The following is a 15,962-nucleotide window of genomic DNA, read 5'->3' as shown; positions in this document are numbered from 1 at the left end:
ATTAAGCAACCAAATCAAAACATAGCTTAAAGACAAGATCTAACTATACATTTGCCAAAGATACTTGAAACACGAATGGGGGTTGGGATGGGGGGCATGAACATGATGTGATCGCTAGAATTATAAAGAATGCTCTTATCAGAGTAAAAGAACAAATAAAGATACTGAAAAGGAAAAATGATTTATTATTATTAAATAGGTCATTTGTGAAATTTATTGCCCTAAGTTTTTGGCCTAAACACTACCGTAGCTATAGCAAACAAAAATCTCTCTCGCTCTCTCACACACACTTATGTATGTATGTAGTCATATATAGATGAGTAACCTCCAAGTTGTGAAGATAAACAGATTGGCACAGTAAAGTCCTAACTCCTATACCAACTACCAACTCAGATAAAGAAAAATCGGATTTAATCTTTTCCAGCAACCTCTGCACTCATCACTGATAAGACTAGGGTGCTGAACTAGATGGATTATTATCCCCAAGTTTGGTGTAATGAGTCCTAATGTAGACAGGTCCCTTAAAGTACATAGAAGACAACCATTCTGCCTTAAAATCCACATAAATCTACTACTAGAATTTAGCAAAAACTACACATCTGTATGTGCACGCCTGAAAGAGGCATATAATAATACTGCAAGAGGAATATGGTTGTTTCATTACAGACAACTGAAAGAAAACTTTTCCATAATAGCAGCCTTAAAAAAATTGCTATCTGAATTTAACCTAAAAATCCTAGTCCAGGTCTGACAATGGTTACTGACAGTGTCTGCCACAATGCTGCACAAGTCTTATACAAGGAAATCCCATATCCTTTAGATTCTTACAAGTAAAAAGCATTTTAAATTCACTGAAAGAATTGTCTAACAGATGCTGTGAGCCCATAACAGAACATTGGTGATTAAGAGTCAAATTCTGCACCAAGATTTATTAGACTGACAGAATTGCAAACTATATTACCGTTAGTTGCATCTGAAAACAAAGGAAGTATATATTTTCCTTGGTTAAATGTATCCTTGCCATTGGTTTTTGATGGAGGAAGATAATGTGGGCTCATAATGCAGAAGTTAAGAATTTATGGACAGTTAAGACTCCTTGCAAAGAGCAAACACCAACGTTTTACACAGATATTCAAGCCATCATCATGAATTCATTTTTTTCTCTAAATGAAATCTCAGAAAGTTTATTCTTTTATAATTCTCTTTCCATGAGTATCAAATATTCTCAAATAAACTATCGATTAGCAGAAAACATATATACAAATAGGCTATCAAAACACAGGAAAAGACACGGTCTACATCTCATTAACCATCCTCAATGTTTTGTGTACATTTGACTTAAAGTTGCACAGAATCCTCATATACTCAGAAGTTCTCATGAAAATAAGTTCTGTATCAGTGAACACTTACAGTGTAAGCATTCTTCAGAGTAACACCTTTAATACTATAAATCTTTGAATCTACTCCAAAGATGCTTCACAGTCTCTGATTTGGAGCAGGACCTCAATATCTGACTGAGTTCACATTAATGTTAAAGAGGTACCATTTTCTTATTCCCCCTGAAAGCTCAACCCAACTGAGTATTTGGGGTGGGGGGGGGGGGGGCGGGGCAGACCACCATGTCACATGTGGTCAACAATTTTTTGTAAGCTTAGTAGTTAGCTACTTGAAAAGATGGTTTTTCTGTTCTCAGCCCAGTTGTTACTCCATGCAACTGGTGTCCAGTCACCGCAATGAGAGCAGAAAGACTCTCCTGTAGTTTCACGGCCTCCTCTGGACTGAACTTACACAGGACAGAAAACAAAGTCGGTCGAATTGGTTTGGATTTAGATAGCAAAAGGGAAGAAAAAACACAGGTCTAAATAGTTCATATAACTTGTTCCAGCAGAATCTTCATCAGTGTAATAAAATAAGGTCTGAGCCTCATTCTCAGCTCCAAATGCAGAAAAAAACAAAATTTCAACCATGGGCACTGAATGTGATTATGTGAGATTAAGTATCAAGACTGCAGAAGTGATCTTAATTCTAACAAACGCTCAAACTTTCAGTTTTGCAATCTACTCGTTCTTTTAAAAACTAGATTTACATCCTTCACCCCCATCACATTTTTATAAATGCCTATTATAAAAAAAGTTGGGGGGGAGGGGATGGATCATCTTTTTTAAATAAAGATTTCATTTTTATCAACTTCATTTCTGCTACAAATATGCATCCAATTTCTCTTACTTGAAGAGTCAACACTTGCAAGAGGACTTAAAAACACTATTATATTACCATTTTGCCAATGTGCAAACATAGTTGATCTTTCTGAAGATTTCAGTAAGATTTCTTAAAACAGATTGACACAGCTGAAGAAGTAATTATGAATTAAAAGAGTTCAGAATGGTTCCATTACTTACCATATGAACTACTTCAGGGTAAATAGGTTCTGTAATCACATTGCGATTGTGTGTGATATATTCTACCATTTCACTTAAAGCTGCTCGTTTTACTTCCTTCCACTTTAGGTCACTTAGTGGATCAGAAACAAAGTCAAAAAGTACACAACATTGTCGTAACTTCTGGATAAAAAGCTTTTCTTGATCAGCAGGAGGAACATCTGAAAAGTGAAAATAATTGGTTGTAAGTTATATTGTAGCAGACTTTACTCTTTCCTCATTTTTATTTCCCCAAGACACAGGTACTGTAGTGTTTAAGACTAAAAGCAAACTTCCCAAATCTTCAAAGAACTTCAGGAATACAGTGGTCCAAAGCAAGAACCCCAGTAAAATACATTGTACGTGACAGGATGAATTAACAAAATTCCAAAAGTGATGCGTGACTGCCTTCACTACAAATAGGTGCCGCACAGAAAAAAAAACACATACTTGAAAAAATGCCTCAAGAATTCCCTAAAGAGCTCAGTTTGTGTACAAAATACTATACCTGCAGAAATATTCCTTTTTGAGTACTGAGAGATAAATCGGTGGATTTTCAGTTTCATCACTATATTTAAGCCAGAGTCACTTTTTAAACTTGTGATGTACCACCTCACAAATTCCATTATTTCCAGCAAGCATGGAAATAGACTGCAGTAACCACATGTAGGCACAGAACAACTATTTATTTTTAAAACTTCATTAACACAAAAAATATTTAAAGAAATTTGAATAGATGCACATAGGATCTTCAACTATTGTTCAATTTATAGCATCACTTTGAATGTTTTACACGTGCAAGAGACAGTCCTGCATCATGTATCTTTTGAAGCATTTTTAGCTCAGTTAATTGTGGCCAGCACTGCAAAATTGAACACTGGCGTTCTGAAAAAGATCAGAATTACCAAATGTAAGCCATGAGTTGATATATACATGTATACATATATATGTATTTATATATATTCAAATAACATGCAATAAAATAACATTGTCAGCTCTCATCAAGGTGAGTAAGACATGGAAAAAAAAAAGACAAGTAAATTTTAAATCAAAATGAGTAAATAGTTGGTTTGATATTTACTGATTGTTTAATCATCACTGAAGTGCAGCTGGTAAGAAAACACAGTAATAGGAACACTAACATTTCTGCCCATCTTCCTTTCAAGTCTCCCAGTGCCCCTTCTGTCCAATTTTTTTCTCCCCTTTCCTCTTTTCTAGAGGACCTTTGATTGACCCGTGAAGCTACTCTATCTATTCATAGTGTTTCTGAACAAGTTTGCTGGTGCTTTGTTTTACTGTTCCTCACATTTAAAGTGACTCTTCTCAAGTGTGTACAAATCCACTTAATTTCTCTCTGTGATACCTTTTCAAAATACTTCTTTTGGTAACTCTCTCTAATTCTGTCCGTAACACTGTTATATCAATTTACACATGCCTATCCTTTATACAGTGCTTTGTGCAGTGCTATTTTTGCTGTTTGACAAGGACACCTAGGTTCTCTGAAAACTTTGAAGGCTTTAATTCCTGTGCTTTTTACACCTTAATCCACCCTGATGATCCTCAAAAATTAATTTAATGCTTGTATGTGAAGTAAAATTAGACTGTCGTCCAGTTCAAACATACAGAGAACCAATAAGCAAGGAAGCCAGCATTACTTTTGCCATCAGTACTTTCCAAAATAACGAACCTTCAAAAATGTAAAAATACACTCGTATCAACACAAACCCACTAGTTATAATCTGAAGCAAGCCTAAATCACTGTGTCCAAATTTAGATGTAGAAGTTTAAATTTAGGTTACTGTTAAGAAAGAACTAACACTAGACTGCTATTTATAAATATTCATATGGTGACAACTTAAAATATCTCTTACAGCTAACGTTTCAACAGTTATGAAACAAAAAGTTATGCCTCTAAAATTCTACAAGGTTTAGCTGTGATGCTGCAAAATTCCCCATGTGCTTTGCTTTTTGCCTAAGTCACCCCATGAGTAATTAAGATGATCAATGTATGTGACATTATAGTTTATTATATACAGCAAAAGCTTTCAGGATTAGGACCTTAACTTCCAGTAAATTGGGAATATTTAAGTAACTGGCCAGATGTAAAGAAAACAGTACCATATTTTGACAGCAGCAAAAAAAAAAATCTATGCCAATTAAAATGGCCACGTAACTACAGCATTAAGTTCCAGACAAGAAATGAGAATATACCACAGAGCGTAAGTTAGCACCATAATGCATTTAATATTTTTGCATGACATTTTTTTTATTGTTGAATATGAACAACTAAGCCATTAATAGCATGATAAAAGACAAAGTAAGTCTAGATTGCCTTTGTAAAAATGCTTGCAGTTTGCTTCGACTTCAGCTGACAGATTGTCTTTTTCTTCAGCGCACCATAAAATGCAAAAACTTTCTTAAACACAAGCAGTAAGAGCCATCACCAGACAAAGGATTTCAAGTGGTACTACTGAATATAAACACACACAGCCTAACAGATGAACGTGTAACCTAGTAAACTGCCTGACATATCAGCCCAGCTGATTAGTTAATATAATGAGTAGCTCTCCTTTAAATGCTTGACAAATATATTGTCAAGATAGCAAACTGGAGTGGCTCCTTCCTCCCCAAAAGAACTTGCTCTCGAAAGTACTTTTGCTGTAATAAACCTGTATGACATATTTGGTCTAAAATACTTTTTTTTTTTTTTAAAGCTACAGACACTAAATTGCTCCACTAATCAACTGCAGAAGAAAAAAACATAGCGGAATACCTCCAAAGAAGATACAGAACGACAAAAAACTGTACACAAAAGAAACCATTATTGGTTACAGACTTCAGTGTCATTAAGGCACCTTGGATAATGAAGAGTTCAAGAATTAGAAAGAAGGTGCTAAATGGCAGATGTGAACAACTAACTTTCCAGCAAATTAAACAAAAATCCTGTCCAGTGTTGTGAATAATTTCAAATACTTCAAGCCACACAAATTGTATCTGAATACATATGCTTTTGTCTATTTAGATTAAAAACTATAGCTAATGAATAATTTCTCCTGGAAAGAGTATTTAATGGAGTCATTTGCATGCTGAAAGTCAGGTAAATTTACGACCTGAATGTAAAAATGTTTGTACAAAGTGGTTACCTTTTCCCAATTAACCGTAAAATGGAAAGTGGTTCAGCCTGAAGCGTAACAACATCATTTCACTTAGGGATACCGTGCTGGAGATATATACTACACAAAATCCAGAGACATTAATCATAGAAGTAATGGACATACAATTACAATGATTTCCAGTACACCAACCTGGAAGGAGAGGAGGCATTACAGCTATAATGAGTACTAATCTCTGAAATTAAAGACTGACAACTAAGAGGGTCCAGGAACACCCTCACAAGGCAAGCCACCTGCATCACCACATTTTGAATTGGTTTAAATATTTTAAGTTTAATATTTATCGCTCAGTGAAGTGAGAGATGGTCTTTCTAGGGACAGAGAAACTCACATATTTGTAAGGAATTGTTTGTCATGTCACCTCCCAGCCTTGTAAGTGTTCATCAACAACTTTCAAGTGTCCGGACCTCAATTCTCTCGTGGTGCTTGCCTGGGGTACTTGCCATCAAGTCAAGATCATCCCTACTCGTAAGGTTTGAAGGAATGATTTCAGGATGACAGAGATTAGTGAAGGTGGCCAAGAAGCAGACTGGATAGACCAGAATTTTTGTACAGAGAATGTACGCACACCTGTTTAATTATGAGATGCCCCAACAAGTCATTTATCCCTAGCCACATGCCAGGGACTATCTGGCTGCGTGCTTTCCATTCACTGCGTGAGAACTTCTACATCATCTTCCACTACAATTAATTGTAACCTCTGACTTCTAATTGCTTAAGTTAACTGACATACTTGAAGACCGTGTTATTAGGTATGAATTTTTTTGTAATTGAGCAGCTCTGGTGCTCCATTCCTCAATGACTGAGGAGGCTGTGGTTATTCAAAAGCTACTCCTTACAATTATCCCCAAATTGACTTTTGGTGCTATTCACTGAGTAATGCTTAAAAACTCTCCCTTTGCTATTTATATCACATATTCAATACTTACAGAATTTGCCTAAGTGTCTTAGCAGAACACAGATGATTTCCTTGCTTTCACAATAGAACAAAGTTTTGCCTCACTTAAGAGAAATAGAAATAGAAAAAGAAACGAAAGCAGAAAACATGAACAAAAGTTCAGTTTCTAAGCGCCCAGACATACCTGCAATACTACATCACACATTTGCATTGCAGGACTGCAGAGAACTTACTGTTCTCTGGGTAACTTTTTCAGTCAAATACAAAAGTTACATTTCAGGTTTTATATTTTGTGTCATCACTGGGTGTCCATGACTGACTCACTCTCTGCCTTTTCCAGAGAAGACCGTTTTTCTATGACAACAGCGTTTACCAGCTGCCGAGGGGAGGACAAAGGCAGGCAGGGTAAGCAGGCGACTCAGCAAGGTCATACAAAACAGCTGTTTTCACGTACAGACTGCAACTGCAATAAAGCTAGAAGTTGAAAACGTTCAGGTTGTGGCCTGACAGGAAGAACAATACAATTGCTACCACAAAATATAATTTGTGGTCAGTAAGACTCACTACGTCATTTTAAAAGCAAAAAACAAATCATGACTGAGAATTTGCAGAAAATACATGTAGGAGATACAATTCCTTGTAGCTGTGTGAGCACTTGCTTGCCTGTTTGTGAAGGCTCAGCAGAGGTATCAGTTTTGCTCAGTTGACCGTTTTCCGCTTTATCAGAAGGAAAAATACTTTTTTCTTTCAAGCTGGCTGATATTAAGAGCTACCAATCAGATTATGGACATGCGTATCAACAAAAAAGAGTTCCTATCATTTTAAATGCACAACTAGGTTCTTCATGCAGAAGCATACCCAGGTTTAAGTAACAGGATACACAGGACCAGCACACTGAGGAAGACTAGCATGTGTAAAAAAATAGGTCATCGTAAAAAAAAAAAAAGGCTAGATAAAAAGCACAGGCTAGAAATAACCGCTTCCTTAAGATACAGGTGTAGAGCAAGAGTCCTAGCACGATGCTTGCTTGCAAGCAGATGATAAATCTTATGAAATGTGTCTCCAAACCTACTGAAGGTTACAGTTTTTAAATAATATGGAAAAACAACATTTAACTGTAAACTAGGGGGCTATCAAGGACATACCATCAAGTATACTGACTGATAACATGGTCCCTTCTGACAACAAAAAGCAAGTATTAGTGTCTTTTAAATTGGCTGTCCATTAGAAAAGCAAGCAAAATTGAAGCATTACTGGAGCTTTGTAATTTGCACTACAGAGTTGTGCTTCAGCATGAGGAGTTCAGTATGTTACAGGCAATCTTTGTTTTTTTCCCAGACACTGAAGTTAATAGTACCATGACGGCGTTTTTTCAAAGAATAGGAGTGTTCAGTATCTAGAGTAAAGGAAATGGAAATTGCCAGCCATGTAGGTAGGGGGACTGCAGAACATGGGAAAATAAGCATAATCCATTGAAACGTAGACTTAACAGAAATATCACTTTTTCCAGAACTAGTGATCAAGTTTTTAAAGAGAAAGAGAAGAAGAATCACAAAAATGGAAAGATTACAAAAAAAAAAAGCTTGTCTAACATTTAATAAAGTTCTATTTAAAATATGTACTTTATTTTGAAATGGTTGAATTCCTATGCTAGTCCTCAGCAAGGAGCACTTCCTTGGGTTACAGAACTTAATTTTTCTTGCATTTCTATTATTTGACCAACTCATCACAGTTGCTGATTTTCTTCAGCAGATTTTATTGCAATTATTTTATTGAAATTATAACAAAAGAAATTAACAGTACTTAGAGACAAAACTCTCCCAGATAACAGTATTCTACCCCAATAGATGATACTGGAAGTAAGGGGGTGGGGAAAAAATCTTCCAGTTCACACATGGAAAGTTTAATTAATGCTATTACGTCTAGCAGTACTTTAAAATACACTTAAGGAATACAAGGAATTACTATAATTACATACAATATGCAATACACTTGATACAATAACTAGCAACCCTGGGAGTGGGAGTTTGGCTGCAGATTACTTGAAACAAGGTATTGTTATGGATACATTGGATGGAAAAAATACATGAAATATTGCTGTTTATATTGTTTTATCTGGAACACTATTGATCCTGTAGAAGCTTTTTTTTTTTCCCCCTCCAAAAGAAATGCTTAAAACAAGAAAAATGCCCATAGTGATCAAAGCCACAGGAACACCCATGGGAAGACACACAGTGCTTGTATTAGACTCTGTTTTTTTATATATCATGCTGTCTTAAGTGGCACAGAAAAGCAAATTCTACTGTCTCACTACTGAAGATAATGGGATTCACAAGTAAGTGAAGTAGTGTCATAAAAGAATGCAGGCTTTTTCCAAAAGAACTGCAGCTGAGTTTCTATCACAGCTCCTTCAAGTTTGAGGTCCTTCTCCATTTACCATTTATTATACTATTATTACTCAAATACATTCCAACTAAGTTCTCAACCTTTTTTTTTTTCTCCTTTCTCTTGAAACAATGCATTTCCTGTCAGAAACAGGATGCTGCAGGTTAGATGAACTTTCAGCCTGGCCTAGAACAAAGCCCACGATTCTCCAAAAATTCCAGGTCAATAGTTAAAAATGCTCTAAAGATACTTACAGCTTCTGCAGGACAGACAATGAAATGTTTTAACAGCCCAAATAGCTAATATCATAGCAAAATTGTGTTGTTCAAGGCCAATTCGATGGTGAGCTGAGACTGGTAGATGGATGCACCCAGCCTCTATTAGTACTTGTACAGCAAACTGCAACTTTAAAGCATGACCCTCTCTTGGATCTGCTTTTATGCAGCACCACTGTTCTCAGCAGCAATCCCATAGAGAAAGGAGAATCAGCTGTAAATACTGGCTATGCCCACTCCTTTGCCTTCAAGGAACTGAGCTGCTGCCAGACATACCTTTTGGCTGTGCTCCAGGTAACAGGCATTTGTAATTGGAAATAAGAGCTTTTGGTTTGGTTTCTCAGTCTTTAGAGAAACCGCACTGCTGCTAACTACTGCTGTTTCACATTCCGTAATGCACCTGAATGAGACCGGCACCCAAAACACGGTAAATATTTCCCTACATATTGATATTAAATAAAGTTTAAAAATGATGCTTGAAATCCTATCCATGTGGCACATTTTCTATCTAAAATTCAAAAGCAAGCTGCATTTGATTTCACTTTCAAGCTGTTCAAATTTCTGCACATTCAAGTACTCCATTTGTGGTTTTACTTAAGTTTTGTTTTCAGAAACCAAAGGTCCCAGCTAGTAGTGAAAATTCAGCTTTATTTTTTTCAGCAAAACAATAGAGCTGACTTTGCTTCTCTGCTGATGTGCAGTCTAGGTCTAACTGAAACTCTGTTTAAGAGAAAAGTTTATTCCACCTCTGACGGGTTGTGTATGAAACTAGTCTTAATCTCACGATACAGAAAGGGGGAGGGGGAAGGCTGGAGGAACAAGATGCTGGAAATCATTACATAGACAGGTACATAGCATATAACATTTTTTTTCTAAATAAAGAAATCATTCAAAAGAAAGACTTCTCATTGGATTTAGATTTTTTTAAAGCAATACAGTCTTGCATTTATTAGAAAAAAATAAACTAAGGGCTGCTGGAATTAAATCAACTACTGTAAGACTAATTAAACAGCAACAGCAAAAAAACCCCACAGCTTACAAGAGGCAGAAAGTCCTGAGAAGCACACGTTTTGTCAGTCCCGGAGTGAAGCTCAAGAGAGGTGCTTCACAACAGTAATCCACTAGGAAAGCTGCAGTCCTGCAGTCTTGGGGGAATCCCACGTGGAAGGCTATTGGTGGTGGCAGCTATCCCCTAGCTACAAGATTAAATTGTGCGATTGATGATAGAGAAGCTTTATGTAATGACATTTTAACTGTCAAAAATAAAAATGGGAGATTAAGGACTTCAACTGGCAAGGAAGTAGAAAAAAGTTTGCTGTCATTCTGCACTGTTTGGCAGTAATTTTTTTTTTTTTTTTTTTTTAACATATTTAAACAAGCTGAGGCACTGTAATGACTTCCACTAACATCTTTTCCAGGTGTACATTGTAACTACTGATGGGAAAAGTGGATCAGAGATGCACGATGACTTACTACATTATGTAATGATTCTTCAAAAGTGGACCAAAACCACCCTGCATCTAAGCTCCTGCATTAAAAAGAATGTTATCAGAAATCAGCTACTTTCTTAGAACCACCCCCCAAAACAGTAAAAAACACCCTGAGATCAGATATATATTTAAATCTAACTGAACTAAGCATTTTTAGACTAGATTAAAACATTGAAAAAAATAAGAGAGTAGAAGTCATAAATGCTTGGAAGGCAATGTGCCATACAGAGGAAAACAGGAATGCTCATACAGGAAATGACAAGTGAAACAAGCAGAAATGGACTTGACCTAATGAAGTAAAAATTCCACCTGAAAATTAGGGAGAAAAATGACAGCGAGTAAAATCAAATAGACAATGGAAGAAAAAACTGTCTTAACAAGGGAAGCAGGAACCAAACAGATACAGATCTCTGAGCTTTTTGGCACGCACACGGTTAACATGACAGGAAAAGCCATTTTTGAACACAAAGCACTTACTAGTAACCATAAGTGAAAAATCCTCTATTTCCTTTTTACTATGTACTTCAAAAGATACAAGTAACCTTGCATCCATTTTCAATGGTACAATAATCTGGAGTTTTACGTAAACAAAAATATGCAACATCAATTGCATTCGAGTTTAAAAGTATTTTTAATATATATAACTGTCTCTCAGAAAATGAAGAACTGCCGTCAAGGTTACTGGTGAGACCAGACTTAAATTACATTACAGAATGTAAGTGCAGTGTGTGGTGTAATTTATATGCTTTATATTAAGAAAATTGAAGAAAACAATGAACAGCTGAATAAAACTCTGCCACTTTTGATGCTTGCTTGAAATAAATCTAAGCTAATCATGCCGAGCCATCTACTACAAGCAGAAATGCAGCTTCCTGAAGCACACCACAACTCCATATACCAACCTGTAACTCTAGCCAGATACCACTCAAGAGTGAGTAACTTGCCAACAGTATTAGCTGTCATACATCTGTGTGAAACGTGATTCAACGCAAAACCAATCACCAAAATATGTATAAAGTATCTTGGTTACTTCCTACAGAGCCTATCAGCATGGTTGTTCCTCTCCTTGCTGTTACATGTGACAAACCCTGTGGGTTACTGCTTGTTTTCTGTTAGACACTTTGGAATTGTAAAATACATAAACTTAATGGTGAGATCTAGAAAAATTATTAACAGATATCATAAGATTTCATTGAAGAACACTGGGTCAAGTGTTGACTTGGAAAGAGATGACGTAATAGATTAGAAAGCATGAAGAAAAGAGAACCACGGTTTTCTATAGTTAAACCATAGAAAGAAACCCTGAGCGTTTCACATCCTAACGCAACCTAAACCAAACGCACAACCCCCAGGCAAGAGTTCTTTAAGTTGTACCACAGGCACAGCTGTATGCACTCACTGAAGCTAACATTTATTTTTAAATTAATCAAACACTTCTAAAATTTTTCCTTGATGATAACACTGAATCAGCTGAATTCTCCATTATTTTCAAAATTAGAAATAAGATCTGGAATAAGTGTTTTCAAAAAGTCTATTCAGAGGGAAGGCTCTACCAGTGAAGGTAACTGAGCCTGGATGCAAACTGAGGTTCTGACTGAACTTTCAACAGACAACAATTACCACCCCACGTGTATTCCTGAAAAAATCCTACTTTCCAGTTCAGTACGTTGCCTTCCCCACTGTTGGCATAAGCAACACTTCAACAGTTACATATGCCTATGAAATTTGGGAACCTTGTGTGATGCAACTTGGGTAAAAGAAGTGGTCGGCATAACAGCAATAATGCCTGGGAGAGGAGAAGTAACCTTAGAGCTAGGTCAGTAACTTGCTTAGCAGCCAATGCTCGCCACGTCAAGTGCTAAGAACCATTACTTCAAATACTAACAACAATTACTAGCAGTTCCCCGCTGGGAAATAAAATTCATGTTTTAGCAAGGGAAGTTTTGACTCATATAACAAGACCATAGTATTGACTTGTATTGAAATACATGCTTTCAACGTTATTTTGCATTAAGATTAAAGATTAAAGACATAGATAGAGATTACAGATAAAATATATACAGGTATGTTATGGCAGGAATGAAGTGCTTCAGAATTTTCCATTTAACTCAATTCACAAATCATCACTGCATATTCCAATGCTATTTTCCCTCGTGTACATGTTTTCAGACAACTACGGTATTTACTTCACACAGATGTCTTTAGGCTCTGGTCGGGCTAGTCTTCAGTCTCACAAAGGGATTCTGGACAGAATGGAGCTTGTACCTACTAGCAACAGCATCCCGAAAGGAGTACATTGCTTCGCTGCCAGAAAGGCTGATGTTCTGCTGGTAACGTGCACTAAATTTCTACCACTCTCCCACAGCAGAACAAGTGGACCATTTCTTTATGTAACACACTCAAATCTGAGCTTCCAACAAAAGGCACAAATAGCTTGGCTTGGCTTTCTTAGCTATGGCTGACCCACTACTGCGTGTCCAAAAATTCTGGTCATGTTTATAAACACCTCACTCCCAGCAATTTCCCTAAGTATGTATTAAGGCTATTTTTAGTTACTATCTTCTTTTTAAACAGAAGATTTAATTGAACAATAAAAGCAGTTGATTATAATTTCTTCTATTTAAAATAAACTTTAGCATTCATTATCCCTTAAGCTACGTTAATGAATACTCACTTTCCAATCAGAGGGAGTGAGAAGAATTAGGCAGTAAAGTCCATGCTCAAAATTTTACTTTGGAGAGCATGTGTTTACTCTGATTCAAAGGTCAGTAAGATATTAATTTCCTACCGGGACAAGAACAAAACCAAACTTTTCATACCATGCAAATAACTTCAATAGGCAGTCCTCAAAAACCAACCAAACAAAAAACCACCCACCTCTGCATCAGATTTGGGATTTCGAGATAGTTTATGTAGAAGGTTATATGCTAACAGATGCAAAGGATAAAATAGAGTGCTGGGAAGAGGTTGGAAGAAACATTCTAGTCTAATTAAAGTTCACTTGGAGTATATCTTTGAAGAAAAACTTATTATACCTCAAAGAACTGGTAACAGTTTTTCCTTAACCTGCTTATGAGATTTCAAGCTTTGATCATTTTGGTCAAGTTTTCTTTCCGATATGTGAACGAAAACAGAACACCTCTGAAACAGCACTGACATTGTTATGCTTTGACTTCAAATACAAAAGCAGCATGAAAATTTGGTTCTAGAGGTTTTGTTAAAAAAACAAAAAAACAGTTGGCAAATCCAAAAATGCAAATTAAAGAACTTCTGTAAAACTGATCCAAAGAGAAAAGTTTTCAAGTAGCAGACTGCTACAAATAACTGGAGAAGTCCAAAATGAATGTTTTTTTTTTTAAACTTACTTTTTACATCTTTTGGTTTCGTATTTCGTCTTTTCTTTAAAGAACTTATAAGGAAAATGTTTACTTCATAAAATTCAGACAAGTATCAGTCACAAGAGCAATTAAGAAAATTGAAGCCTGACATAAAACTGTCACTTCCACCGTTACTGGTAACAGTTCTGAAGCAGTCCCCCATCCCTAATTTAATTGCCTTTGAAAAAGGAAACTTAACTGGCAAATTATAGCAGAAATGGTGTTGCACAACCTGTATGCACATTAAGTGGAATTCGATAAAACACGTGCAGATTTGGCTTTAAAAATATCATGCATTCATTTGCATTCAGAACATCATTTAACTCAGCTGTGTCATTTTTAAACACAAGCAGGTGGACAGAAGCCAAGCACAGGCTCTGTTTCCTGAGAAGATTGCACTTTCACTCATATAGGTGGTTTAGGTCAGGCAGAAAGGTTAGAACATAAAAGCCATTACCAGCAGAGGAACATCTTGTTTGCATAGATGTAAATACTCCTGTACCTATAAATGAAAAATATTACTGGTACCCACTACTACATGCTTTACAATGGTTTCAGTAACTAGCAGTATTTGATGGAGAATCAGCTGACTCTATAGAAGTTACAAGTTAACAATGATGTTGGATTTTAATCTTAAAACGTATGTCATAGCAAAAACTCACCAAACAGAAGAATTTAGATGTATAAGTAAGAATTGAGGACGATATGCATTTATGTTGATACAATTTTGCTTCCTTTGAAGGGAATACCATTACAGTATGACTCAATAAATACAACTTAAAAATTACAGATGACTACCTTCCTCTAATTTAAAGGAACTTTTAGCTCAACAAAAAGTCCCCTCCCAAGACTTTTTACAGTCAAACCCTTTGAGATTTTAAAGGCAGTGTGAACACTTAACATCCTCATTGTTTCCAGGAGCTGAATTTATACATGCACGCTTCATTTGGCTGAAAGATTTAGACAAAGATTAAAAAATACAGAAGGAATGACAGAAGTACAGAATACAGACAGTAAAAGCAGTAACACATTAAACTCAGCAGGTGTGATAAATATGCAGCCTCCTTTAAATGTGCTCTTGGTCAAGTATTAAGAATGTTCCCCATGAGTTGCTTCAGGAAACACCAGTTTAAAGACAAAACCCACAAACATCAGTCTGTGTCTGGCTACGTACTATGGCTACATCTAGATGTCCTTCTAAAAATCCAGCAAAACCATCACAAGAGGCAATAATACTGCAACAGTCATTTGTATGAAATAACAGTGCTGTGATAGTTTAGATAATTATCTAATACTAATTGATGACATTCTTACATACACATCTCACAATCCTACAGATATGAGACCTGGGTTCGTTAAGAACAGAAGTGCTGCTTGTTCCTGGGGAAGATGGTCTTGTTTCTCCCTTTCAAAGCACCAGTTTCAGGAAGAACAGTAGAGGGTTTCAAAGCTAACAATTCCATGTACAAGTGGTTAAGCAAGGCTATAGAGCAGCACTGGCCAAGTATTTGCTACGAGGATACAGGAAAGTTTCAGCAATTTTGGCAAGAGGAGTCAGGCTGAACATCAACAGAGTCTGGGTGGCTCAGTAAGAAGGCACAGGTAAAAACCTTCGAACAAGCAGCCAGTGCTCCCACCTCCAGATTATCAAATTTCAATTTGCTCTGATGGGGAAGAACAAGCATTTTTCATCTCCTTTAAACCCCAGCTAAGATTCATCCATGCAAAACCAAGAACTGCAACCCACAAACAGAACAGAAAATGCGTGCTGATCATGGGAAGTCCCATTAACTGGATTAAAAGTGGGGAAGGAAGTTTTGAAGGCACAGGAATATTTCCACGAACTAAAAGCATGCCTGCAATTTCAGAAGAAGCTGTCAATTTATATTTTAAATAAACTGAAAATGAATTAGCATGGCTCATTAATGTGATGGAAACATCTCTGAA

General features: G+C 36.3%; 1 protein-coding gene across 3 annotated transcripts in view; it reads right to left on the bottom strand.

Annotated features, from left to right (window-relative positions):
- Positions 1-15,962, bottom strand: part of PPP2R5C (protein phosphatase 2 regulatory subunit B'gamma) — an 81,401-nt gene that overhangs the window by 27,958 nt on the left and 37,481 nt on the right. For all 3 annotated transcript variants that reach the window (XM_080593919.1, XM_080593920.1, XM_080593921.1), the window contains one exon: positions 2,400-2,599. In XM_080593919.1, coding sequence (XP_080450045.1) covers positions 2,400-2,599 — 200 coding nt within the window. The remainder of the gene's footprint in view (positions 1-2,399; positions 2,600-15,962) is intronic.

Source organism: Anser brachyrhynchus, assembly GCF_964034855.1.
Source record: "Anser brachyrhynchus genome assembly, chromosome: 5".
Taxonomy (NCBI): Eukaryota; Metazoa; Chordata; class Aves; order Anseriformes; family Anatidae; genus Anser; species Anser brachyrhynchus.
The sequence above is the reverse complement of the archived record's forward strand: the minus strand, read 5'-3'. Positions and strand labels throughout refer to the sequence as shown.